Source organism: Pteronotus mesoamericanus, unplaced genomic scaffold (assembly GCF_021234165.1).
Source record: "Pteronotus mesoamericanus isolate MK-2021 breed Mesoamerican mustached bat unplaced genomic scaffold, CSHL_Meso_final contig_134, whole genome shotgun sequence".
Classification (NCBI taxonomy): domain Eukaryota; kingdom Metazoa; phylum Chordata; class Mammalia; order Chiroptera; family Mormoopidae; genus Pteronotus; species Pteronotus mesoamericanus.
Window position 1 is genome coordinate 4,836,265 of NW_026555061.1, and position 27,526 is coordinate 4,863,790.

The 27,526-nt window shown below is 51.1% G+C and overlaps 1 protein-coding gene and 1 long non-coding RNA gene across 2 annotated transcripts in view; one reads left to right on the forward strand and one right to left on the reverse strand.

The window, feature by feature from the left end:
• Positions 1 to 25,452, forward strand: part of SLC22A2 (solute carrier family 22 member 2) — a 28,952-nt gene extending 3,500 nt beyond the window's left edge. Inside the window, exons 4-12 of the mRNA XM_054595537.1 lie at positions 2,403 to 2,557; positions 4,820 to 4,988; positions 9,137 to 9,251; positions 10,506 to 10,612; positions 11,873 to 12,087; positions 12,946 to 13,054; positions 13,824 to 13,936; positions 16,881 to 16,980; positions 24,659 to 25,452. Of these exons, the coding sequence (XP_054451512.1) occupies positions 2,403 to 2,557; positions 4,820 to 4,988; positions 9,137 to 9,251; positions 10,506 to 10,612; positions 11,873 to 12,087; positions 12,946 to 13,054; positions 13,824 to 13,936; positions 16,881 to 16,980; positions 24,659 to 24,725 (1,150 nt within the window). The 3' untranslated portion in view covers positions 24,726 to 25,452. The remainder of the gene's footprint in view (positions 1 to 2,402; positions 2,558 to 4,819; positions 4,989 to 9,136; positions 9,252 to 10,505; positions 10,613 to 11,872; positions 12,088 to 12,945; positions 13,055 to 13,823; positions 13,937 to 16,880; positions 16,981 to 24,658) is intronic.
• LOC129088284 (uncharacterized) lies at positions 143 to 26,497 on the reverse strand. Its single transcript, XR_008530973.1, has 3 exons — positions 26,332 to 26,497; positions 495 to 631; positions 143 to 411 (listed from the first exon to the last, which is right to left on the reverse strand). It is a non-coding gene; the product is annotated as an uncharacterized LOC129088284 (long non-coding RNA).
• Between the last annotated feature and the right edge of the window lie 1,029 nt (positions 26,498 to 27,526).

Below are 27,526 nucleotides of genomic sequence, written 5' to 3' on the forward strand. Positions count from 1 at the left end.
GTCCCATCTCGGGCCTCATCGCCACCCACCCGGCCATGCGCCCCCAGGCCTCTGAGCTCTGTCCATGCGCTGCCTGCCTCTCCCGCACGCCGAGTCTGCGCAGGCTGCCGTGGACCACGGGCCTCCTGGGTCAGGGCCTGGGGCCGCAACTGCAGGTGTGGAGCCCAGGATGAGACGGGGTGAAAGGGAAGCGGGTCTGTCTACACCACGAGCATCACTGCCACGTCCATGACATCCATATCACTGGCGAGAGAGACGCAGAAAACCGCTTGGTGGGGGACGTCCAGCAGGTGGTCTGCCTCCAGTTCTAGTGCTCAGGGACGCCCAGCTATCCCGCCTCTGTCATTCATCTGTCATTACAGGGCCCGAGGCTCACTGTGCTGAAGGTTCCTGATGACACACCTCTCTCCTCTGTGGATGACCAGTGAGATATTTTTAGGAGCGCTCAAAAAAAAAAAAAAAAAAAGGAACTGAAAAATTTGTTTTACACTTACTAAGTGCTTTAGATAACTGGGCCATCGGGGCTGAGTACTTAATACTCGTCATGCTGTCTGTTTGCAGAACGTTTTCCATGGGCCAGGCACTGCGCTCAGCACTTTGGACAGTTTCATTCTCTTCCAGCATCAGTCACCTAGTGAGATAGAGATAGTTAATATATATAAATTATATAATTACATACTTTTGGAGAAATACATAATTTTATATAAATATACAATATGTAGTGTTCTATAACTATACAATTATATCATAGTTTTATGTAAAATACAAATATTTATTTAATTCTGAAATAAATGGTAAAGCAGATGCACACTATGCCTGGTGTCCCAGCTATAGCTAAACCCAAACCCATTAATATAATGTTAGACACGAGTAGAACATCTTGTCCTATTATGTTCTGTTGTCAGGCTGGATTGAGAACAAGGTTGTCAGGGATGGCTGAATCTGTCACAGGCCCAGGGGCATCTGCCCAGTCACAGCCCTGCCCACGGGGGTCGCGGGACGGAGGGTGACAGCTGCGGGGCTGAGCCGGCGCCATGCATCACACCACTCTTGTGACGGCTCCGTCCCCCTTGAGAGCTCTCCCTGGGATGCTGTGTGGGAGACTCGCGGGGCAAAGAGGAAGGCCGTTCGCTGCTATTTCTGTCGCTTCAGAGCTGAGGGCGGTTGTCCAGAGAGGTCCCCTGGGCTCCGGCGTGTGGCCGTGCGACCCGCCCCGGCTCCTTCTCCGCCCTCCTTCACTCGAAGGCGCAGAGAGCAACACTCACCTAGACGCACAGCGGCAGACAGGCGCTGAGCCTCCAGGCTGGCTGAATAAATGAGTTAATTATTCTCGTGCCACCCTAGGAGGAGGAGAGAAGTTACACTTTTCTATTGGCAGTGCGTCCTTGAATTATAGTCCCTGGTCAATTATCCACCTTCTGAATGGTCTCATTACTTTGTTCATAATGTTTAAATCTCCTACGTAAAAGTGATCACTCCTTTATTGAAAAAGCTGTGCGCATGCCTCTGTTTTGTTTTTCTTCAGTTGTCTGAAGTTTTGCTGGCTTTGCATCTCCTTGAGGCCTGTGTGCGTGCACACGTGACAGGCTGTGAGAAGGGACCCACCATGTCCCCTCACCGTGAGTCTCACCGTGAGTCTTTGGGGACTCACCAAAGGCATAGTCAGCGCTGTCTGGGTCAGGCAGGCCTTTTCCAAAGGAGGACATTGAGAAAGGTCGACTAACTCACCCAGCATCACGCTCGGTGGGAAGGCCGAGGTTCAGCGCAGGTTCCCAAGTTTCCCTCTGCCCTGCGTGCTAGCAGCACCCGCTCCGGGCCCCTACGCTGATGAAGCCCACGGCTCTCAAACAGCACATGTGAAAGCTACCCTCCCAGGGTGCTCGGCTACCAAGGCCGAGGGGTGGCAGTCAGTGGGGCCTCACTGACTCCTGGACGGTGAGGCTCCAAAGACCATTGCCATGGAGATGCGCAAACACCACAAAGTCCAAAAGCAGTGTTAGGAAACATGCGGGGCACACGCTGAACCATACATTTTGTTTTCCCCAAAGCGAAGGCTCCGGGGTGGGCCGCTGGTTGGCACGCTCTGTGCAGAGGCCCCAGCTCACGCGGTGATGGGAGACCAGGCAGGCCCCAGGCCCCCAGCAGGGGGTGGCCAGGGCGAGCCGCCCTCTCCCCCCGCACCGTCCATGGCGTAGGGCTCCAGTCCTGGGGTGAGCGGGGCCCCTGCGCCTAAAATGTGGGCGCTGTGCACTGATGCAAAGGCTTGGGCGGAACTGACCCGAAGTCAGATTCTCCCGGTGGGTGTGAATCCACACTTCCTGCGTCCCGGTAACTCAGAAGTAGCCGCGGCCTTCAAGCATCTAATCCAGTTTGCTTCCCTCTCTCTGTCTTCTGCCTTGCAGGTTTGGCCGTAAGCTCTGCCTCTTGGCTACAATCTTCATCAACGCTGTATCTGGAGTTCTCCTGGCCGTTGCCCCGACCTATACGTGGTCGTTCATTTTTCGCGTGATCCAAGGGCTGGTCAGCAAGGGGAGCTGGTTAATAGGCTACATCCTGAGTAAGAGCGCCTGCGGCCGCAGCTGGGAGAACCAAGGGTGTCTGGTGCCGAAACAGGGTCAGGTAGGGGTGGCCGGGCAGGCAATGGACTCGGCCTCAAGGCCATGTTGGGAGGTATTTTTTTTTCCCTGGAACACAGGAATTTCTAAAACCTCCTCGGTCTACTCATTCTGCATCCCTCCTATAAAGAAAACAGCCAAGTCAGAAATGAGGGTCGACCTCACGCCATGCAGAGGCTTACATAACTCGTTAGGAATTTGTGTTTTCTGCACCTGGGGTATTGTGTAGAGAGAAAAATCTAGCCTGCGAGGCCTATGCATAAAAAGAAAAATTCGATGATGAGAGATACGCTAGATTTAAAAGGGACTTTAATGCTTTGCATAAATTCACTCTAGTAAACCACCGTGATCCTCAGTTTATATATGAGGAAACTGAGAGCACAGGTGCTCGGTCAATCCAGGTGCCTCGGCCACGGGTGGGACCAAGAGTGTCATTCATGGCCCGCTCAGGAGGAGCCAGAGTCAGGCATAAGCTCCAGGGAGCGGAGGGGAGGTTTGGACTCTAACAGCATGGCATCTCTAAGGCAATACAGGAAAAATTGCCACCAAAATTAGATCTTGGGGCTTAACCCCCTCATTATTTTCCCTTCAGCTACATTCAAAGAGCACCCACAGCCCCGGCCTGTGTAGCTCAGTTGGTTGGACGTCACCCTGCATTCCAAAATGTTACCAGTTCGATGCTTGGTCAGGGCGCATCCTGGGTTGCAGGTTCGGTTCTGAGTCAGGGTGCATAGGAGAGGCAAGTGATCGATGTCTCTCACACATCGATCTTTTTCTCTCTCTCTTCTCCTCTCTCTGAAGTCAAATTTAAAAAAAAATAGCATCCATATACACGGAGGCAAACACTTTGAAATTGAAATAATAACAACAGTAAAGCTCGCAGGACACGTGAGAGAACTAGACTATGTGTGATTAAAATCTGATCATGTGAAGTTTGTTTGGGGAATTCTGTGAGATGCAGGAGGAAGGGTGTGCGATGCCCTCAGGGGCCTGTCATGGAGGGCGCCTAACATACGCTTGGTCAACGAAGGGGTTCAACGCAGTTATTGGGTCAGTAATTTGGTTTCTAGAACACGTGATATGTAAACCTACGTAGACTTCAATTGCACAGACTGCAATTTCAGCAACCGTTAGTTCCCACCCCTTCGCACTTATTTCTTTTCCAGCCCTTCTGAATGTCCTGGGGGAGCCCCTTACCCCTTGACCTCTTTCCACCCCACCGCCTGCAGTTCCAGGCATGACCCCAATGACTTTGAAAGACAGACATTTCTATTTGTGGAGCACTTGCATAATTTTGTTTGGCTCCATTTTAAAATACCTTTGGATAATTCACAGTAAATGGTCGAAGCCTTTCATGCAATTATCAGACATTTTATACAAAAACTCTGTGGAATATCTGAAATTTCAATTCTAGTATGTTGTGATATAAAAATAACTATTCCCTAAATTCACGCACTACAGACTTCATGACCTGCCGTGAGGCAGCCGTGGGCGGGGATAAGGCCGGTTATCACACCGTGTGCAGCGTTGTGCCGATGAACTGGCTCTTGGGAAACAAAACCCCTGATTTAAAGCGTTTTCTGACGTCTGAGTTCTAAATGCTCCCAGCATGACAGATTTGAAGGTGCCAGGGAGCTTAACAACCACCATGCAAAATTCCAGAGAATTTAACGAGCAGGCATTGCAAGCCAGCGCCGGCTGACTCAGGCAGCTTGAGACCCACCGGCAGGCTTTCGAGCCATTTACACACATTAACAGAATTGCCAAGAAAATATTTAACTTGCAAAAGAGAATAAGTTATCCTGAGGTATTCGTTTCCATAAAAATCACCTATGACCTAAATTCAATGTTTGAGTCATTAATTCAGGCCTGAAGTCATCGCTGCCTGATTACTCTCCATCAAAACTTTGCATGTCTCTGAAACACAGCTGCATCTGCCCTTGAAATTATTCTAGAAATCAGGCGTTTCGCTCATGATCACAGGCCTTTCGCCCCGTCTGACGTGGGATTCTAAGGTGTTTACATTAATTAACACAATAGCACTAAGTCTAAAATTGTCCTCAAAGGACATTTTGAAATTGTGGACAGCCATCTAGAAAGTTCTAGAATTTGGATATTTGGAGGCTGGCCTGCTCGGCGCCCCGCAGTTGGGCAGCCAGCTCCCTGCTGCGCTGACGCCCTGACCACGCGGGTTCTCCCTGCAGTTACAGAATTCGTCGGGCGGAGCTACCGGAGAACGGTGGGCATTTTCTACCAAGTCGCCTTCACCGTGGGCCTGCTGGTGCTGGCCGGGGTGGCGTACGTGCTGCCGCACTGGCGGTGGCTGCAGCTCGCTGTTACCCTGCCCAACTTCTGCTTCCTGCTCTACTACTGGTAAGTCCCTTCGGAACAAGAAGGGGAATAAATGGCAAACATTTTATTTCTGCCTTCCCTAACGCACACCATCCTTCTGACTCCTAAGGTTTTCTTAGCTCCTCTGTTCCACAGGAAGCCCAGGTCCCTGTTGCAGGGATAAAAAAACAAGAGCTTCCACCACTTTGGAAAGCAAATGTCCCTTTACTTCAGGCTTGAGAGTTTTGTATCTTGGAGCTGACATTTTCACATCATTTGTGTGGTGTTTACCTTAGCTTCCGCGGGCTGCGGCATCCTTTGAAGAAACTGATGATACTACCTTTCTCATTCTGTCCCGTCTCAGAGGAAACTTGAGGACAGAGAAGGCAGAGCATGTGCTCGTGCCCCTACTTCCCACACGCGTGCCCGGATCTTTGCCCCAGATCCGGCCAACGCGGGGCCCCACACAGACCATAGCGACCAATCAGAGTTCTCAGGACAAGTGACGTGTGTGCGTCACCCTGCCCTCGGGGAACATGGAAAAGAGCAGAAACCATCAGAAGCCCCGCTGTGAGGTTGCCCGAAACAAAGCACGAGGGGTGCTGTGTTGCCAACCGAGCCTCTCTCCCCTGCAACGAGCCCCTGCATTTCATTCCTGGGCACATCTACCTGTTCTTCCTGGGGTCGCCTGAGAGCGAAACACCTCAACCTTCCCGGGAGGCCAGGGTCTCCTCCACAATCCAGTCCAACTCAAAGAGTGATCCTTAGCTCCCTCCCTGGACCCACCCTTCCCCTTTCCCCCTCTTCCCGCGAGGATTCCCCTCTCTCTTGCCTGGATTGCCATGATCTTTGACTCTTGCTCGACCACCCCCTCTAATCCATGCTTCCCGCTGCACGTCAGCTTCTAGTTCCGCCTTGTTACTCTACTGCTTAGAAGCCTTTCGGTAATTGCGTCCCCCTCGGAATAAAGAGCCAATGCTCTTCCTGACAGAAAGGCCCACCTAGCTCCCCTGTCCCGACCGCCTCAGGAACACTTCTTGCCACTTGCACTCAACAGAATCAAATTTAATTTACCTACAACTGGACACACTCCAGGATGGGGCAACATTTTCAAAAGATCACTCAAGATACAGAGTAGAAAACAGGTGTTTTGGGGGAAGAACGGGGGCCGGGGGTCAGCTGAGAGACTATCGCCGTAACGCCTGCAAGAGAGGATGAGAGCCTGAATGGAGGCAGAAGCTGTGGGTACGAAGAGGGAAAGATTATAGACATGAAGAATAAAGCAACAGTGACCCAGCCAGGTGACTGACTGTGGAGGCTCAGAGCGAGGAGGTGCCGCGTGTAGGGTGCGCGTCGGCTGCGGGGGGGGGGGGGGCGTCATTCAGAGAGATGGGAACACAGGAGAGCAAGTGTGGAAGGAAGATGGTGAGGTCAGCTTTGGACGTGCGGGATCTCAGGTGCTGGAAGGACATCGACACACAGCTACCCAGGGGCAGCCACACAGAAGAAGTTCAAGAAAAACGTCATTGCTGTAGCCGTGAGGATGGGTGAGATCAATGAGAGAAAATGAGCAGGACCCAGAGAGGCAGGGAACGGGGCAGAACAGGAGAAAACACCAATTTTTGAAGACCAAGCTAAGGACGAGGAGCCGGGACTGAAGAATGAGGTGGCGCTATCGGGGAGAGAAAGAGGAGCTCCCGGGGCCGAGGGCCGGTGGAAGGCCCGGGAGGCCAGGCGCCAGGCAAGTCTCGCCTCCCCTGAAGCCACCCCTGCTCAGCCCGCCCGGCTGGGTGGCAGGGTGCACCCTTCACTGTGGTTCTCACTTGTCGCTGCTTGTTGGGATCCGCTGTCGACCTGACGTTGCGTGGCTTACCATACGTCCCTGTGGGCCGTCGGCATGTTGAGGCCAGCTAACGTTAGAGGCCTCTCGCCCAGCTTCCTGCCCAGCTCCCTGTCCAGGCCCGGGGGCCCGTGGCTGTGCCCTGAACAGGTAGATGCTCATCTGGCCTCTGCTAGAACGCTGCCATCGACGGTCTCATTCCACGCAGCGCGAGCCATGGCACTGCGGAGCCCACGGCTCGGCCGCGAGGGCCGGCTCACTGAGCCAGGATTCACGCCCCTGGGAGGCGTATCCAGCGTCCCCGGGGCTGCCGGTGGAGCTTCAAAAAACCGCGTTCCATCCCACCCCCGTCAGTTCCTTGACCATTTGGACACGCCCCCCGAGTGCACCCGGACTGTCCGCCTCTGGGCTAACCGTTCCCCGTTCCCTCCTTCCCGGGCCTGGTCACCAGGTCCCTCCCCTCCTCGGCCCTCCGGCTCAGGCACCGGCTGGCCGGACAGACTCTGCGTCCTGGAGTGCGTGTGGCCAGCGCTGAACGTGAGCCAGGAGGGACCTAGAAAAATTTCCCTGCGATGTCACCACAAACCCAGAGGGTCCACGCCGGAGGCGGGGACTGACCACCGCTGAGCGCCCCCCGCCTCTGTTCCTGAAGTCCTTGATCCGTCTCTCCCACCGCGCTCCCACAAAAGCACCCGTCCTGAGCCCGCCTCTCAGAGCCACTCCCGTCTCCCTGGGTCACGCCCACAGCCGTCCAGTCTGTCTTCCACGCACCCCCCTGGACCAGCGGCCCCAAGTCCTCTCCAGGCACAGAGCCAAGCGGCCGCAGCCCTGCGCGAGGATGTGTGCGGCCCCTCCGGGGTCCTCCTGGGCAGCCTGGTTTCTAAGTTCTCCCGCCATCGGATCTCAGGCTCTTCCCTTGTTCCTTTAAGAAGTCGGCTCTCAGAACAACATGGACGGAACCTCCGCTTCCCCTGCGATGGTGCGCGGACTCCCACCTCCTCACCTGCCGTCAGTTCTCACAACAGAGAAGCCTGGTGCCCCCCTGAGCACACCTGCGGCTCAGACCTGGGGCTCAGACCTCAGACTCAGCTGTCCCCTGGGAACACTCTGGAGGGGGGGCACCTGAGGCCCCCTGCCTGAGGCTGAGTAGAGACAGTGGAAGGAGGAAAGAATCGCATTTTCTCCTGCACAATTTTATGAAATTTCTTTCTTGGGATGAGGCCTGTTGAGATCTACCCCCTTTATAACTTTTTGATATGCACCACAGTATTGTAAGCTATGGTCACCATGCTGTGCCTTGCATCCCCGGGACTTGTTTATTTTATAACTGGAAGTTTGTACTTTTGGGCACATTCACCCCTTTCACGCACCCCCACGCCTCAACCCTTGCCTCTGGCCACCACCAGTCTGTCCTCGTATCTATGAGCCTGATCTCCCCCCTTAGAGTCCACTTGTAAGTGAAATCACACTGTATTTGTCTTTCTGTGTCTGATATACTTCACTTAGTGTAACATCCCTCGGGTCCATCCATGTTGTCAAAAATGGCAACATTTCATCCTCTTTTATGGCTCAATTATACACACACACACACACACACACACACACACATTTTCTTCATCCACTCATTCATCAATGGACACGGGTCATTTTTTGTAGCTTGCATACTGTAAATAGTGTTGCAGTGGGTATGAGGGTTTATATATCTTTTTGAACTAGTGTTTTTTCCCTTCGGATAAATACCCAGACGTGGAATGGCCGTGTCGTATGGTAGGTCTATTTTTTAGTTTTTGAGTGACTCCCACTCCGCTCCGCACAGCGGCCGCACCGACCGCCGCCCCCGCCAGCAGCGCACGAGGCCCCCTTTCCCCACCCCTCACAGGCACCGCTGTGGCCTGTCTCCCGGAGAGCAGCCATTCCAACAGGCGTATCTCGCTGTGGTTTTGGTTTGCATCTCCCTGACAATCAGCGATGTCGCGCGCCTTTTCATGGACCTGTCAGCCAACTATCTCTTTTTTTGGGAAAAAAAAAAATCTATTCAGATCCCCTGCCCCTTTATAAAGTGACCTGTTTGGTTTTGGGCAGTTCAGTGCGTGAGCTCTTTATACATTTGGGACGTTCACCTGTTCTCGGATGTATGACTTGCCAACGTTTTCTCCCAGGGAGCAGGTGCCCCTTTCACTTTGTCAGTGGTTTCTTGGCTTTGCAGCCCCTGCTCAACCCTCTTCCCTCTGTCGGTGCCTCGATGGGTCAGGCCCCCCACAGAAATCTGGTTCCGGCCGCTGGGGGGGCAGGGGGCCCGTAAGACTCGCCTGTCACTAACAGCACTGTTGACGCGCACTCTGCGCCCCAGGTGCATCCCCGAGTCCCCGAGGTGGCTGATCTCCCAGAACAGAAGCGCTAAAGCCTTGAGGGTCCTGAAGCAGATCTCGAGGAAGAATGGAAAACCCATGCCTGCGTCTCTTCAGGTGAGCAAGCAGCTGCATGTCACATCGGTCACCTGGGGCCCATGAGGAGGAGGAGGAGGAGGAGGAGACAGTGGCAGCAGAGGGGGAGGGGGAGGGAGAGGAGGAGGCGGAGGCAGGAAGCTCGCGCTGTAGCAGAGGCCATGGGCGCTTCTGCTCTGCCAAGACACACGGTTCCCCGCTCAGATATTCTAAAGAGCTGGAAAGCAGAAAACTAAAAGGAAACCAAAAACACATTTAAAAGTCAAACGAGGCACTTCCGCCTTGTGCGCTGAGGCCTGTGCTGCCCCGGTGCCTTGGCGCCCACGTCTGGTTCCCCGTGTGTCCGTCGGCACCCCGGGAAGGGGGTTTTCCTCAGAAGGGCGGTTCCCAGATCAGGAAACCAGGTTTTCAAACACAACCCGTTCCTAGAAGTTAAAAATTCTGGGTAGAACGTGCCCCAGGCGGCTAAGCGACGCCCTGCCTTCTTGAACGGAGCGAGCGACTAGGCTGATGTCTCCGCATCCTGCGTTTTGTCCTCAGTTGGCCTCACGACCCCTTAACTTAAACCTCTTCGTCGGACAGGGCCCGGCAGAGGGAACCAGGCTGATTAGGAAACTGTGTTGAAATAGGAGTAAATCATGTCTGACGGAGGCGCTGAGATAAGGAACCTGGAAGAACCTGGGACTTGGCATGACACTGAGAATGAGGCTTTGGGCTCTGAGGCCTGGTCTCCTCCCCCCCCCCCGCCCCCCCGCCCCACCCCACCCCACCCCCCGCCGCCTCTCTGGTTTCCAGGCGGCTGCGATACCCACTCTTTGCCACTAGTGACCGGCCTAGCGCCCGTTCTTAGGTTGTGGGTCTGTGCAGACACTGGTCAGGGACAAAGCACGTGTGGGCGGGCCCACATACCTTGACAGGAGTCACAGCTCACGTAGCGGCAATAAGTCTGGTCAGTGCTCATCTCGCGAGAGGTTTCCTCCCCAAGGTCCTCGGTCCTTCACACTCTGTCGCATGGGCCTCGGTTTACCCTCACCCCCCTCCCGCCGCCACGCGCTACCCACACAGCATCATTTTATATATGTGCATGGGTTGTCTGGCCTCCTGGACCCAGCCTCCTCCCCTGCGAAGTGGGGTGGAAAACACAGACCCTAACTTCCAGGACAGTCGTAAAGGTGAAAGGAGCTAGTGCGTGTGAAGGCGCTGCCGTTACTCCCTGTAGGGCCCAGGGAACCCTCACTCCATGTAAAAGGCGGTTCTTATGGTTTCCTCCCTCAGAGCCTCAGTCCCGATGAGGAAGTCAGCGAGAAGCTGAATCCTTCGTTTCTTGACTTGGTCAGAACCCCCCAGATACGGAAACACACTCTGATCTTGATGTACAACTGGTAAGGAATGCTCTTCACTTGAAAACCCTTCGCAGTTCCTTTAATGCCAGCCGCCCACTTTGGGGAAGGGAACCGGATACCTTCGAACACAGCCTAATTCCGCGTCAGCGCCGCTGGCGGGGAGAAGGTGCGCCCCGCACAGCAGGTTTTCCTGACACCACTTTTCTCAGGCAGCTGTTGACATCGGCTTCTCGCGCCACATTGTGCGTCAGCACATTCTCAGTCAGGGTTCCACCTTGAAATCCTGTGGGAGATTTTTCAATATCAAGGCCAGACCCTCTCCACCAAGGGGACTGTTCAATAAATCCAGAGAAGGCCCAGGAACCCACGTTCTTAAAATAGGTAGTCAAAACGGGGAGCTACCGGTACTGACCCATCGGTGGTGGGTGTAGACCTCTCCTGACCGCACAGGGCCAGGGGGAAGGGCTTCTCCCCTTCCTTTTCTGCCTGGAGAAATAACTCCAGAACAAGAATAAACTGTGAGACGCAGCCAGTGGCCCCACCGCCCAGGGACTCCTGCCTGACCGCGTCCGCTGCCTGCAGGGGGCCTGCGTGGCCCGAGCCACAGCGCCGCACCGGCCCTCTCCAGCGCGCACGCTCTCCGCCGAGGGCTGCCCGGGACTGACTCAGGCCAGCCAGGACGGGAGCCATAGGCCCTGCAAAAGCAAAGCTCAGAATTTAAAAAAAAAAAAAAAAAAGGCAAAGCTCTTCAGGAATTAATCAACCCTCACAACATTGCATTAAAAAACTCATAACTGAGTAATAGTGACTCTTGTACATTATCCTCATGTTTTCCATTACAGACAATGAGCACTTTCAGTCAACAAAACTAGAAACACTGTCAAGATGGTATTTGTATCTTGGCAGAAGGCAAATCATTAAGAAGAGAGGCCGTGGCCATTGGCCCCTCTGGTTTCCCAGCATTTGAAGGAAGTGGTCAGTTCCTTGACCACAGAGAAGTAATGAGCAACCACTAGTGACCTGTGTAGTTTTACTAAATAAGTCACTCCACTAAGACATTTCTTCTTGCCTTTCAAACTTGGCCAAGGAACACGACCCTAATTCCTTTCCCCTGCCCCTGGTTCTGGGGCCACCGCCAGCCACCAGAGTGGGTCAGACAGTGTGAACGTGACAATGGAGGGAATAGTGGCAATAAGATCCCAAGAAGGTGACCTGTGGTCACTCTTATCTTTCCAGAAGCCTCCCCCTTGCGGTGACTTGCTCTCACGTGCACTGACCGGGGCTCTGCTCTTTGCTCAGGTTCACAAACTCTGCCCTCTACCAGGGCCTCATCATGCATGTGAGCCTGGCAGGGAACAACATCTACCTGGACTTCTTCTGGTCCGCCCTGGTGGAGTTCCCAGCCGCCTTCATCATCATCCTCACCATCGACCGCGTCGGCCGCCGTCTCCCGTGGGCTGTGGCAAATGTGGTGGCGGGGGCGGCCTGTCTGGCCTCAGTTTTTATCCCTGAGGGTGAGTAGTGGACCAAGTGAGGGTCTTGTGTTCCGAGATCCAAAAAACAGGAGCATCACTGCCCTTTGATAGGACCGTGTCATTTATCATCCAGACCGATCTGGAAAGAACGAACACTGTATCTAGTGCCTTCCTGACAAACACATACACCTTCCACAACCAGCGCACCCGGTGGTGCTCTGATGCAATGTGGCTGCACCCAGCTGTGCGCCGACGTGGTGCGGGGGGCCCACGCTACAGGCCGTCCAGCCGGCCCCAGGCAGAGAGCCTGGGCTGTGGGGAAGAGCAGGCCCGGGCTAGAGTCCTCCCCCAGCGCCTCTCAGGGGTTGTTTAGGCGGCTCCCTGGAACTCCTTACATCATCCGCAGAATGAATGGGAAAACTTAAGTGAACGCCATCAATGAACACTTATTCAGGTCCTGTTTTCCCTTTTAAGATTCTTTCTCAGTGAAGGCGAGCAAAGCCCTGTATCCCAGCACCCTGTTAGCAACACGGAGCTTCGCCTGAATCTTTCAGTTATCAGCAACTGCTTAGAGGATGCCCACATCTCGCTATTTCCTTTGTGTGACCTCTCCAGACTCAAGTCGGCCCGGCTTCGGAAACCGGTCTTATTCTGTTGTCATGAATGACCAAGGTCTCAAGTTAAAAGATTATTACGGCTGTGTCTAAAGTTAAAATAAACCGACGTGGGGAATGTGCTGACATCATCTTGAGCCTGGAGAAGAACCCGTGCTCCTTGCTTTCCCCATTCCGGAATGTGGACTTTCCCCGGGCCAGCCCCCCCGCCCCCGCCCAGAGGGAGCGCTCTCTGAAGCGCAGGTGTGTTTGTCGCACAAGCAAGTGGTGTGTTTCCCCTCAGATCTACAATGGCTGAGAGTCACAGTCACGTGCCTGGGTCGGATGGGGATCACGGTGGCCTTCGAGATACTCTGCCTGGTCAGCACAGAGCTGTACCCCACGTTCATCAGGTGAGCGCGTTTTCCCAGCACGAAGCGGGGCAGGGCATCTGTTCCTTGGCCAGAACGACCCCAGGTGCCGGCGGACGGCAGCTTACTTTCCAAAGCACAGGACGAGAGAGGAGGAGAACGCTTAGAAGCGGTTGCTGGGTCACATCTCACACTCACAGACCGGGGTCAAGGGCAGAAATGCGAGGTGAGGACAGAAGACACTGAACTGCAAGCGAGGGTGGCCCCGCAGCCTCCAGGGACAGTGATTGGGAACAGCGCAGACGGGACTGCGGGAACGGGGAAGCAGGTGGCGCAGGTGGGAAGTGAAAGCCGCCCCCCAAGTAAGAATTCCCAAGAAAGGTAATATAAAACAAACATAACAGAATACAAATGGAAGATGTAGCATAGATCATGTGTGTGTATTGAAAATAACATGAACAGTTTTTTTTAAGGTTTATTTATATTTAGAGAAAACGGAAAGGAGGGAGAAAGAGAGGGGAACATCGATGTGAGACAGAAACATCAGCGGGTTGCCTCTTGCATGTACCCTGACAGGGGACTGAACCCGCAACACAGGCGTGTGCCCTGACCAGGGATCAAACAGTGACCTTTCACTTTGTGGGACGACGCCCAACCCACTGAGCCACACCGGTCAGGGCGACATGACCCTTCCTTCTGCAGTTCACAAACATTTTAATGATTTGGGGAATTACCTACGGGAGGGGGGGGATGGGAAGTAACCACTGTCCCTTGAGGAATTAAAAGGTTAAACCCGTGCCCTGTGTCCCAGGAACCTCGGCGTCCTCGTCAGCTCCTCCATGTGTGACATCGGGGGCATCATCGCGCCATTCCTGGTGTACCGGCTCACTGACATCTGGCACGAACTTCCACTGGTGCTTTTTGGTAAGAAATCCTGAGAGATGTCTTTGAATGAAAACTGGTTTCCCTAGGGACCTCCCTTCCGTTACCTCAACGTAGGCACCTGTTAATAGCTCCCATATGCGACCGGCAATCAGTGAGGCTTTCTATGTCGGTAACACTAGTATTATTAGTAACACCGTCGGAAGCCACTAACGCTCAAGTGTGCGAACCCCTTGGGACACCTGCCCGAAGCGGCACAATGTCAAGAAAGAGCGAGGTGGGAAGAGGCTCCTAAAGGAGGCCGCTGGCTGCTGCCCCCACCTCCGTGGGCCTCGTGGTCGAAGAGCGCGCTCTTTCTGCCTCCTCCACAGCCCCGGGTCGAGAAATGCAAACCTGTCACTTCACGGCTTTAAGGGCAGGCTGTCACTGTACAGAGGGCCTTTCAGACCTGGGGGACAAAGGCCACGCGCCAGCACACAGGATGCGGGGCCGGGTTGAGCCCGCTTCCTCGGCTGCTCAGGCCCTTCCCCCAACTCTGCAGGGCTGTGCCAGCGGAGCCCTCCCCTGCCCGCCCGGCCTGCCCGAGGGAAAGTGACCGGGATAACGCTAATTATCTGCAATTAACACACGCAGGCCTGTGTTGAACACAAAGTGGCCAGACTGTGAAAGGGGAACCCTGGGCGCTTCCGTTCACTCAACACCCGCAGCCTTCGCCCGCAGCTGCGTCCACACAGATGTGGTGACAGATTCACACGCAGAACCTTCACCCCCTCACGCCGGCCGCTGCGCCTCAACGCACCCCCTTCAGTCCCCTTTACGACGCGTTCTGAGCCAGTTTTAATTTGACAAACCTGGGATGCTTTTCACAGCGGGCCCTCACTGACAGTGCGGGGAGGGAGGAAGAGACCCTGCTGGGTGCCCGCCGGGGCCGTCGGCTTCCTCCTCGCTCGGGCTGTCACACCCAAGCATCTCTGCCCGCCCCTCTCCTTGGGGACTGGGGAAGGGAGGTGACCCCCTCCGCACACCTGCTGGGAGAAGTTCCCAGCCGCAGCCAGAACTCGCCTTGGAAGCAGGACCGAGGGATCCCCCCACTTCCCAACCTAGCGCCACCGCAACCCGAGTCGGTGGGACACGGCCCCTTATCCCGAGAGGACCACGGCTTGGCCACAGGGTAGCTGGCACTGCCCCTTCCCCACCGGGTCCCAGAGCCCCCAGCCATCCCGGGGACGGGCCGTCTCGCCCACCGGGCCACCGCCCTGCTGGGAGGAGGTGGGCGTGCCTGGATCCCCGCCACTCCCTTCGGTGGGCAGCCAGTCTCCGCAGGGTCAGGGGGGTATTTCTGGGCAGAACGGGTCCTTCAGGACCCTCTCAGCTATTTAACACAGCAATGTCAAGCCCGGGGCCCAGAGGGACCACGGTGGACCTTCCCTCAGAAAAGATAAAGGATCGTAATTGCCTTTCGACATTTATTTGTTTTTCAACGGAGGTGCTGGGAGGGAGAAAGAGAGGGAGAGAAGCATGAGTGTGAGAGAGGCAACCGAGGTCGCCCCCAACTGGAGCCCGGGCCTGCAACCCAGGCACACGCCCCGTCTGGGGACGGAACCGGCGACCTTTCAGCGTGCGGGCTGGCGCTCGGTCCACGGAGCCACCCCAGCCAGGGCTGCCTTTCAACAGTTACAGTCAGCTCTACGACAACTCCCTGTTCTATTTTTGCTAGTAATCTTCCCTCGTCAGCTCTTCATCTGAATCTCTAACAGGAATCAAAACTAACGGTTGTACATTTTAGCTTCTTTTCCTTCCTTTTCCACACACTAGTGTGCTCATTGCGGTCTTGTGACCAGAAATAGAAATCTAGAAGTCCGAAACTTACCACGCCAATACACTGGATAGTCCTGCTTGGAAGAGAACTGCCGCAGGGGAGAGGGCAGGCCCCGGCGGGTCAGGCTTGTCTTTGCACGTACGAAGTGCCCAACGGGCGACGCTTTGACCCCTCTGTTGCATTACCTTCCTAGCTCACTCACTCCGGAGAGTCAGCGCCAGCTGAGCGTGTTTACCGTTTGTATGAGTTACAACCAAGGGCGTCTTCAGAGGTTCGGAGAGCACTATTCTGAGCAGTTAACAGATAGGAGCTCATTTCAGTCTCAGAACAAGCCTGGGAGGGGCCTCTCACCCCACTTTACGTAGGGGGCCCGGAGGCTCAGCGAGGCGGCCCAGACGGAAGCAGGCGCCAGGACCACTGAACGCAGGGGCCCCTGGTTCGGCCATTTTTTAAGGATGCAAAAATGGAGTCCAATGTGCATTATTTTTTTTGAAACTCCAAAACTTGTGGAGCATCTACATCCCACTTCCTCCATTCTACTACAGAAGAACATTGAAATGTAACCTTAACATCCCCAAAACTTAATGGGAATTTAAAGAAACAAAAACACTACAATGTTTGCTATTACCCCACCCTGGAACGCACGCAACAAATTAGAGCTGAACACAGAGAAAAGAAGAACTGGAGTTTATTAAACACCTGAATTCGAAATCAAAGTCCTAGCTATACTTTTTAATGCTGTTAGATACTAACACTTTTAAAAGAGCTTCATTACTTTTATTTGCCAGTAACAATCCAAGTTTCTGACTCAATTTTCTTTACCAAATACTTTATATTGGCAGTGTTATGTTCTTTCTTTTCTTAGAGTTGATTTTTTTTTTCAGTTATTTTCTAACTCCAAAGTATCTTAATATTATGGCAAGGTTCTCAAGCCTAGAATAAACTTGACTCGAAATGTGAAGTATTTCATTTCCCTATAAGGAATTGTAATCCAACAGGGGCTTGGGATCAGCAAAATATTTATGGTGGAGAATAGGGCTGTCAGATGGCAAAGAAATTCTTAAGTATAGGAAATCACCCAAATTTGTTTTAAGAAATAAGGGGAGCCCTAATTATAGAGCCGGATGCTTCCCTTCTCAGTGTGATTTGCCTCTGTTTGGCTTTCAGCCGTGTTCGGCTTGACCTCCGGGGCTTTGGTGCTGCTCCTGCCGGAGACCAGAGGGAAGGCTCTGCCCGAGACGATCGAAGAGGTCGAGAGCATGCAGAGGTACGGGCGGAAGCCCCCGCGCGCTCCCTAGCACAGAGAGGCCTTCGGCCAACTCTGCAGCCAGTTGGAAGGAAGGGTGAGGGAGAATGTGTGTCTCATACCACACACAGGTCAGCTCAAGCGAACTCAGGCTTGGAACGCCAAAAGGAAGGCAGGAAGGAAGTGAGGGAGAGAGGGACAGAGGGAGGGGAGGAAGAAAAGAAAAGGAGGAAGGAAGGAAGAAGGAAAGGAAGGAAAGAAAAGGAGGGAGGAAGGAAGGAAGAAGGAGAGGAAGGAAAGAAAAGGAGGAAGGAAGGAAGGAATAGCGAAGATACTATAGGAGAACACCTTTCTAGTTTCATAGTAGGGAAGATCTTTGAAATATGGCCAAAAAATCCAGGACCTGTTAAAATAAAGATCCATAAGTTTTCCTTCATAAAAATGAAGAATTCTGCATTTAAAACTACTATAAGCTTAAATAACATGGCAAACTTAGAGAAAATATTTATGCCTCTACAAAGGTCTAATTTTCCCAATATGTAAATAGCTCTAAGAAGTTTATAAAATGAGCAAAGGATTTGAACAGATAATTCAGGGGGAAAAAAGAGCTCTTAAATACAGGCACAAATAAAGCCCCTTTCTTATTACAAAATCTTTTACTACAAAAGCACATGCATGTCATTCTGCAGCATAACAATATCACACTCCAGCACCCTATGTGACATTTTAGGTGAAATGTTCAAGGTAAAACTATGCATCGTTACGCCCATATTATTACCCTACCAACCACACTCAAGCAGGCGTTACGTCCGCCAGACCTTGTGTGCGACAACACGCTCAGCCTCGCTGTTAACAAGAGAAGGGCAGAAGCGCACGGCACAGGTGCGCACTGGGGCCGCTGGCCATCAACTGTGTGGGCGCCTGTGGTCGGAAGGAATGCGGGGAAAGCGCCCTCGGTTGCCAGGAGGGTGAGAACTGGAAACCTCTGTGATGGGCAATATGACCAGCAATTCCACACATCCAGGAATTTACATGTGCGAAATAATCAGTGCCCGGGACTGTTCTCCGAGGCAATGATTTATGTAAGAAAGGACTGGGAACAACCCGGATGGCCTTTAGCTGGGAGACCGGTGAGATAGTTACATTCTGATGTGTCATTCAGTAAAATATCATCTAGCCATTTAAGAGAATGAAACCGCTCTCTATACACAGCTAAGGAACATTCTCCAAGACCTATTGCTAAAGGAAAAAAGCAAAGAATAGAAAGTATAAATTCTACTATGTGTGGGGGAAAAGTGGAGAAATGCGTACGCACATGCGCTTGGATCTCTGGAAGGCTGTGCAGGGACGCTGACACTGGCTGTGGGCGTAACCCACAGGCCTGGGTGGCTGTGGGTTACGGGTGGGAGAAAGACTTTTCTATGCCTACGTTTTTGTGCTTTCTGACTTTTGAACCATACTATTCAAAATCTAAGAGCAATGTCTATGACATACCCCCACAAGCTTGTTTATGGGTGTGCTTAGATATTTGTATTAATTTCATCCATACTCCACGTTGGCCCACTGGTGCCCAGAACTGAACTGAAACTTACCACAATTTCATCCCACAAGACGTTCGCCTCGCGCGCACTCAGCGTCTAGATGGACGCTGCCGCAGGGGAATCGTAGTGGCGGGGAGGCTGTTCTAGGACCTGGAGCTCAGGGGGGAGGCAGCCTTGGGATTCATCCGGCCGTCACCCGGGCCGCCCGCAGGACACCGGGCTTTCCAGGGCCTTGCTTGGCCCACACGACCGTTTTTGAAGTGGGGAATTCCACACAAACTGGATTTCCAGGACCTGCTAAAATAAACAAACCACCAGAGGATCGGGTCACACAGGGTAGGCACTCCCCTCGCTGACCATTTGCAGGAGCTGCGTGGCGGCTCCGCCCTTCGGAGGACGTGCCCTGGGAGCAGGCCACAGGCCCTCCGGGCCCTGCTCTCCTGGGCCAGCACCTTCGTCCTTTCTGCCTGGGCACGTAGACACCTGAGCCTGACACCCTTGATCCCGACAGCCATTCCCCACAGCCCATGCTCCATACGGTGTCCCACACACACAAGTATGTCCCCTGAGGACAGACTGTGTCCCGTGTGAGGCCCTATTCTAGAGCCAAGCCCGGAGCAGGTGCTCACCAGACACTGGAATAAACGCCGAGTCCCTTCCACAGCATCCCCAGCAGAGGTTATTCCAGGCTCTTCCAAGCAGCGCCGGGGTTAGGGTGAGGGGCACAGACCCTCCGGCGAGCTCCCCACATGTCCTCTCCATGTGCCTTAGCTCCTCGAAGCTTCTGTGTCTTCATCCGTCAGTGGGGATAGCAGCCCCTGCTCCTTGGGTGTTTGTGATGACTAGGTGGGATCATGCATGTAAAGCGCCTGGCCCTTCAACCGTGTCTGGGAGCCAATGCCATTATTCATAGAAGTTGTCATAATTGTTCCATAAAACAGAAAATACATACCTAGGTGTTTTGTTGGAAAGCAATTTTAAAATGTGTTCTGCATATTTTGAGACAGGGAAGCACAGCTTAGTGATGTACGCACACACCTATACTTGCGAGAGTTTTCCATTCTCGTAGGCTGGTTCACAGCAGGCTAACGAGAGAGTTTAGAGATCAACTCTGTTATTTTACATTCTTTCTATTTATGTGACCTGCACACACTCCTCTGAAGATGCCCACTGTTCTGTTCTGTGTCACTCTACCCAGCTGACCTTCCAAAGGCAGGGGGCGGGTCTGTGCGAAGCCTGGGGAGCTGCAGGACAGGTGGGGACAGCCCACAGGAGGCAGGGAGGGCTGGGACCAGGGGGCGGGCGCGCAGGGTGCCTCGCTCAGCAGAGCCGACCCCGGGCGGAGGGTCACGCACTGCGGGAGAGCCAGCGAGGACAGGGCCCAGCGGGACCCCTTCCCCACCACCGAAGCTGTCTGGTTCCTAAGGGCACGGAGCCCACCGTTGTTAAAAAGACAGACCTTTGACATTGATATATCCTTTATTTCCTCTCTTAAGACTGTTTCCTTTTCTGTAAAATTGGGAGCAGCTAATATTTACTAAGTGCTCTCCACTAGTACTTTCCAAGCCCTTCTCACCGGGTCCTGCAACAACTCTACGAAGCAGGCATCTTCATTAACTCCGTTCAACAACCGAAAAAAGCCAAGGCCAGTGTGAGCACAGGGCTCTCCCTGAGTCAGGCGGCCAGGAAGCAAGAGGGCCGAGGTGCTGGCCTGGGCAGCCAGGGCCGGGCGCAGGCACTCGCCTCCGCCCACGGGGCTGGGATCCCAAGCGGGCCGACGGAGGTGGGGCGCCCAGCACCGGGCTGCACGTCGGGACCAGTCAACCACGTGGCTGCCGTCGCTGCTGCAGCTGTGCCATTCTTGTCGCTGTGGATATTGTTTCTGGCTACTCTTGTTGCTGCTGTTGTTCCTATTGTTGCTGCTCTCAGTTCCCTCATTTCTGCTGCTGTGACTGTTGTTGTTCCTGCTGTTGTAGTTCCTGCCATGTTGCTGCTGTTGTTCCTATTGTCCTTGCTGCTGCCACTTCTGTTGTTTCTGCTGTCTTACTGCTGCTGTTCCTGCTCTTGTTATTTCTGTTGTTGTTATTGTCACTGTTGTTGCTGCTGCTATTACTGTTGTTGCTATTTTGGGTGCCATTGTTTCTGTTACTGTTGCTGCTGCTGTCACTGCCATTGTTGTTTCTGCTGCTGTTGTTGCTATTGTTGCTGTTGCTGCTGCTGTCACCACTGTTGTTCCTGCTGTTGTTGCTGTTGTTATAGTTTCCACTGTTGTTGCTACTGATGCTGCTGCTACTGTTACTGTTGCAGCTTCTGTTGTTCTTGCTATTATTGCTATTGCTACTGTTACTGTTGTTGCTGCTGTTTCTGTTGCTGCTATTGTTCCTACCGTTGTTGCTATTGTTTTCACTGTTGTAGCTACTGTTGCTGCTGTTATTGTTACTGTTGTTGGTGGTACTATTGCTGCTGCTGCTGCTACTGTTACTGTTATTACTTCTGCTGTTGTTGCTGCTATTGTTACTATTGTTGCTGCTGTTGTTCCCACCATTGTTGCTGTTGTAGTTTCCACTGTTGTTGCTACTGTTGCTGCTGCTAGTGCTGCTGTTGTAGCTTCTGCTGTTGTTGCTACTGCTATTGCTACTGTTGTTGCTACTGTTGTTTCTGTTAAGGTTATTGTTGCTGTCACTGCTATTGTTGTTTCTACTGTTGTCGCTGTTGCTGCTGCTGTTGCTACTGCTGTCACCTCTGTCATTCCTGCTGTTGTTGCTGTTATTGTAGTTTCCATTGTTGTTGCTACTGTTGCTGCTGCTACTGTTACTGTTGTAGCTTCTGCTGTTCTTGCTACTGTAGCTATTGCTGCTATTGTTACTGTTGTAGTTGCTACTGTTGCTGTTGCTGCTGCTGTTACTGTTGTAGCTTCTGCTATTATTGCTACTGTTGCTGTTGCTGCTACTACTGTTACTGTTATAGCTTCTACTGTTGTTGCTGCTATTGTTTCTGTTACTGTTGTTGCTGCTGTCACTTCCATTGTTCTTTCTTTTGCTGTTGTTGCTATTGTTGTTGCTGTTGCTGCTGTTGTCACTACTGTTGTTCCTGCTGTTGTTGCTATTGTTGTAGTTTCCACTGTTGTTGCTCCTGTTGCTGCTGCTACTGTTACTATTGTAGCTTCTGCTGTTCTTGCTACTATTGCTATTGCTGTTGCTGCTGTTACTGTTGTTGCTGCTCTTCCTGTTGTTGCTATTGTTCCTACCCTTGTTGTTGCTGGGTTTTCCACTGTTTTTGCTACTGTTGCTGCTCCTATTGTTACTGCTGTTGTTGCTACTATTGCTGCTGCTGCTACTGTTACTATTATTGTTTCTGCTGTTGTTGCTATTGTTATAGTTTCCACTGTTGTTGCTACTGTTGCTGCTGCTACTGTTACTGTTGTTGTTGTTACTATTGCTATTGCTGCTGCTACTGTTACTGTTGTTGTTGCTACTGTTGTTGCTATGGTTGCTATTGCTGCTGCTATTGTTACTATTGTCACTGCTGTTGTTTCGGTTGCTGCTATTGTTCCTACCATTGTTGTTGCTGTTGTTGTAGTTTCCACTGTTGTTGCTACTGTTGCTGCTGCTGTTAGTGTTATCGCCTCTGCTATTGTTGCTGTTGCAGTTTCCACTGTTGTTGCTACTGTTGCTGCTGCTACTGTTACTGCTGCTGTTGCTATTCTTGTTGCTACTGTTGCTATTGCTGCTGCTATTGTTTCTGTTGTTGCTGCTGTTGTTTCTGTTGCTGCTGTTGTTTCTGCTGCTGCTATTGTTCCTATCCTTGTTGTTGCTCTTGTTGTTTCCACTGTTATTGCTATTGCTAATGTTACTGTTGTTACTGTTGCTGTTGCTAGTGCTACTGTTACTATTGTTGCTACTGTTGTTGCTACTGTTGCTATTGCTGCTGCTACTCTTACTGTTGCTGCTATTTTTCCTACCATTGTTATTGCTGCTGTGGTTCCTATTGTTGCTGCTGTCACTTCTGTTGTTTCTGCTGCAGTTACTGTTGCTGTTCCTCCTCTTGTAATTTCTGCCATTGTTATTGTTGCCACTGTGGTTGCTGCAGCTACTGTTATTGTTGCTATTGTTGCTGCCATTGTTTTTGTTGCTGTTGTTGCTGCTGTCACTGCCATTATGGTTCCTGTTGTTTTTGCTGTTGTTCCTAATGCTGTTGTTGCTGTTGCTGATATTGTTACTGCTGTTGTTGCTGCTGCTGCTATTGTTACTGCTGTTGTTGCTGCTGCTGCTATTGTTCCTACCATTGTTGTTGCTGTTGTTGTAGTTTCCACTGTTGTTGCTACTGTTGCTGCTGCTGTTAGTGTTATCGCCTCTGCTATTGTTGCTGTTGCAGTTTCCACTGTTGTTGCTACTGTTGCTGCTGCTACTGTTACTGCTGTTGTTGCTATTCTTGTTGCTACTGTTGCTATTGCTGCTGCTATTGTTTCTGTTGTTGCTGCTGTTGTTTCTGTTGCTGCTGTTGTTGCTGCTGCTGCTATTGTTCCTATTGTTGCTGCTGTCACTTCTATTGTTTCTGTTGCTGTTACTGCTGTTGTTGTTCCTGCTCTTTTTACTTCTGCTGTTATTGTCACTGTTGTTGCTGCTGCTACTGTTGTTGTTGCTGTTGTTGTGGCCATTGTTTCTGTTACTATTGTTGTTGCTATCATTGCTGTTGTTTCTGCTGTTGTCATTACTGTTGCTGCTGTTGCTCTTGTTGTTTCTGTTGCCATTACTGTTGTTGTTCCTGCTCTTGTTGATTCTGCTGTTGTTGTCACTGTTGCTGCTGTTGCTGTTGTCACTGCTGCTGTTGCTGCTGCTATTATTCCTGCTGTTGTTATTGCTATTATTGCTGTTACTGATGTTGCTACTATTGCTGCTGTTGTTGCTGATAATATTGTCACTGTTGTTGTTTTTGCTGTTGTTTCTACTGTTGTTGTTGCTACTCTTGCTGCTGCTGCTGTTGTTGCTGCTGTCATTTCCATTGTTTCTGCTGTTGTTACTGTTGTTGTTCCTGCTGTTGTTATTATCACTGTTGTTGTTGCTACTGTTATTTCTATTGTTGCTGCCATTGTTTCTATTACTGTTGTTGCTACTGTCACTGCTGTTGTTGTTCCCATTGTTGTCTTTGCTGCTTTTGTTCCTACTGTTGTTGCCACTGCTGCTATTGTTGCTGTTGTCATTCCCACTCTTGTTGCTGTTGTTCTTGTTGCTGATGTTGCTCCTGCTGTTGTTCCTGTTCTTGCTGCTGTTGTCCTTGTTGTTGCTGACATTGTTGCTATTGTTGTTGCTGCTGCTATTGCTGTTGTTGGCATAAATGCTCTGGGAGCTCTGCAGATTTGCCTGGGCCACTACATCTGGAGCCTGAGAGGACTCCAGCACCACTGGGTAATTCAGGTAAGTTTTGGCTACTCTCACCATCTCAAACTGGCCCAGAAACTGAGGCAGGACTAAGTACCTCCAGGAGGGGGGAATTCTATGAAGAGCCTGGAGACACAGTAGTGCACCGAATCTCAAGATCACTATCAGCACATACATGTCAAGAGCACACATCTGGGAGCAACAAAATAAAGAAAGAAGCATTCCCATGAGTATTAGCAACATCCTGGTATTCACAAAGACAAGATGGTTGAGAAACTTGCAACTTGAACAAATATTGGAATTGATTTTTCACTTATCCAACTGCTGAAAGACAAATGAACTTCAGTAAAAAATAATTCTCAACTTCTATTTGGAGAACTGATGATAACGTTGTCTAGGTTTTGAAATCTTCATTTTTAACTGATATAAGATTAAATTTAGATATTTCCCACATTCTTTATTACAGAAAAGGGCAGACACCTGAAATAGTGTACTTAGACCAGCCTCACACTTACAACAGAGTTTTAGAAACTACTCCATCCACATTAGCTATTCACCAAGCTCTTATTTAGAATCATTACTCAGAACTCATTGCAATACTCTCCTAGACAAAGCTAATAAACCTTATACCCATTTCCTGTTGTAATTATTTACTATCCATTCTATTTTGGTTTTGGGTCTCCTAATTTTTCTCTCAATTTTGTTTTCTTCAATTTTGTTTTGTTGGGGTTTTTTTTTAATTTTTATTTTATTTTATTTTATTTTATTTTTTTACTGCAGGCCAAGAAAAAACAAAGAAAAGATGATTTACCTCCAAGTGGAGAAACAAGACATTCCACTACACTAAGAGAAATCTGCTGTAGTTTTGCTTTGATAATGCAAGGCTAGAATCAGATATTCTTTCTCTCATCACAAAGCCTGTACAACTCAACCTCTCTTCTCTTTGAGCCTTATTAACCTAGACCTGTAACCAAGTGGAGTTTATCACCCCACCACCTAAAACTCTGCCTGTGGGACCAAATCCTACAACCCTGCCAGTTCGCTGTACTCCCAGCTTTCCTTGGACAATGGCCAATGGTTTGCTGGGATGTTTATTTTCTCTATTTCTTTATTTTATTTCCTTCTCCACAATGATATCAAACCAAAATGCATAGGGGAATTGTGGTCCAGGGAAACAGAAAAGATCCCAAAAGCAGTAAAATTGGGAGCAGAGAGTATGTTTTCTTAAAGAAATAAAACATCCAAAGGAATATCAAGCTGTCTAGAATATATGTCAAGAACTTTCAGTAGTCATTTTCTGGTATCACTTATGAAGAAATTTTAAAATACATTGATAATTATCTGACTTGGACTTTAAGAGAACCCAGAATACAAGAGTCAAGAAATACAACCTGAGCAATCACTAAGTCTCTATATTTAGATCAGATAGTACAAATGTGTGCTTTCTACATAAGATCTTGAGAAGAGTTAATAAAAGGCAGTGTTGCCCTGGCGGGGTGGCTCGGGGGGTGGGAGCGTTGGCCCTGGTCAGGGCACATGCCCAGGTGCAAGGGGACTGACCAATGTTTCTCTCTCCCCCGCCCCTCCCCCCGCCCCCTCAATGCAATAAAAAAGCATATCCTTAGGGGAGGATGAAATAAATAAATAAAAATTTAAAAATGCAAAGCAATGTTCATGTTGGCATTATTAAACCACAGGTGATAATGTTCAATCTGGTAAAAATTTCTCTTAGTTGGTGGATTTAAAATATTACATTAATATTTTACCACAGTAATATAATAAATAGATTTTTTAAGCTCATACTATAAGACCTGTCATGAAAAACAGAAGTTCCTTGCCCTGTCTACCTCTACCAGCTCCTTAAAGATAATTTTCAACTATTTTAGCTGTTTTCCCCTTAGATTTATCTTCATATATCTAAATAACTTAGTTTACATTGACACTTCTTGATTTCTTTTAGTTATAACTATCATCTACTGACTTTTTAATATAAACAATGAAGATGTGTTGCTCTTCACTTCTCTCCTCATCCCAACACACAACTTCTCTCTTCCCTTAAAATTTCATTTAACTGCATTTCTATGAAATCAAGTAGTCGACATTCACATCCTTCCAGCCATGTAACTATTACTGAAAGCTGAGCCACAGAGTATACTGTGAGCCTCCTTCCTTCCTTTCACACGCTGTTCTTCCTGAACCTTGGCTTTTATTGCTTTGTTTGCTACATACTCATCATTAATCCCCCCGCCCCCGCCCCCTGCCCGGACTCCCGCCTGCTGGCAGAACCGTCGGCCTCTCTGGTGAGCTCCTACAAACCCCAGGCGGGCTCCTGCTCCCTCTTCCTGAGGGACCCCCGCCCAGAGCCCGCAGCCCCCCGCCCCCCGTGCCCACCCGCCCGCGAGGCCGGGCCTGCTGCCCGCCCGCTGCGCCTGACACGCCCCGCTCTGTCTCACCAACATTCCCAGGACCTCTTGCTCGCACTGAGTCCCGTCCCCTCAATCCTGAGTCATCCTCGGTCTTGGTTTTCTCCCTCACTGTGAAGAAGCACATCTCCCAACATCATCCTGAGAAAGCACACACGTTTGTCCTTCTGGGCTCTCTCCTGTGACACCAGGAGCCGAACCCTGAAAACCACCTGTCCCTGGCCCCGTGCCACCTGGCTCCCTAAAGTCTCTGCCAGTCAGCCAGACGGGAGGCAGGCGCAGGGGAAGGCTTCTCCCCGTGCCATGAAGAAGCCTGGCTGCGAGCCACAGGGACCGAGGCGCTCGATCCCCACTCAGAGGCGCCGGCACAGCTCTCACAGGGACATGGCTGCGAAGGTGCCGTCACCTTCCCGGTAGGAGCAGGCTCTCAGGCCCCGCTCGGAGCTGTGGCCTCTTCTGGTTCTGGGTAAACACTTCTTCTCATTCTAGCGCGCCTTGCCCTCCTGGCCACAAGAGTTTTGTAAACAAGTGTCTGTCTTAAATTGCCTCTCTTTGAAACACTTGGAGTGGTTTCTGTTTTGTTGGTGAAACACAGATAAATATCCTACTTGAAACCATGAGAAGACCCCACCCAGGAAATACATACCCAAATATGGGAATATACGGTCCATTCAACCACGTGACTGTGGTCAACACATTGACAGCACTATTGTCGGGGAGAAGCGGGGTGTGGAGAGCGTCCATGCGCAGCATGCAATGGCAAAACGGTTACTTAAACTACACTGCAGGTCCCCAAAATAAAGTGCCTCTTCAAAGCAAGGCTGTGGGAGGCCAAGGGACCGTTGAATTCGATCACTGCAGCGGAAATTAGGACCACAGAAGCTCTGGGCTGGGCTGATAGCTTCTGACGTGGCTGGAGAAATTATAAAAAGAAAATAAGATTAGGGCTTTAACATATTAAGTTGAACCACTGCCAAGGGAGTCAAGAGCTCCCTATAAAAGCCCTACAAGACACTTTGAGTTCTGTGGCGGCCAAGCTGATGCCACGGAAAAGCAGACGCCAACCCAGGCCCTCAGAGCTACAGGATGGCGTCACAGGTTCACGCCTCCGCTCGGCCATGTCTCTTTGTGGAAGTTGCACAATGGGGAAGGGGTGGACCCCGAGGCCTGGAATGGAGACAGTGGGTGGACGCCTGTGCACCCAAAAACCTCGAACTTCCCAATC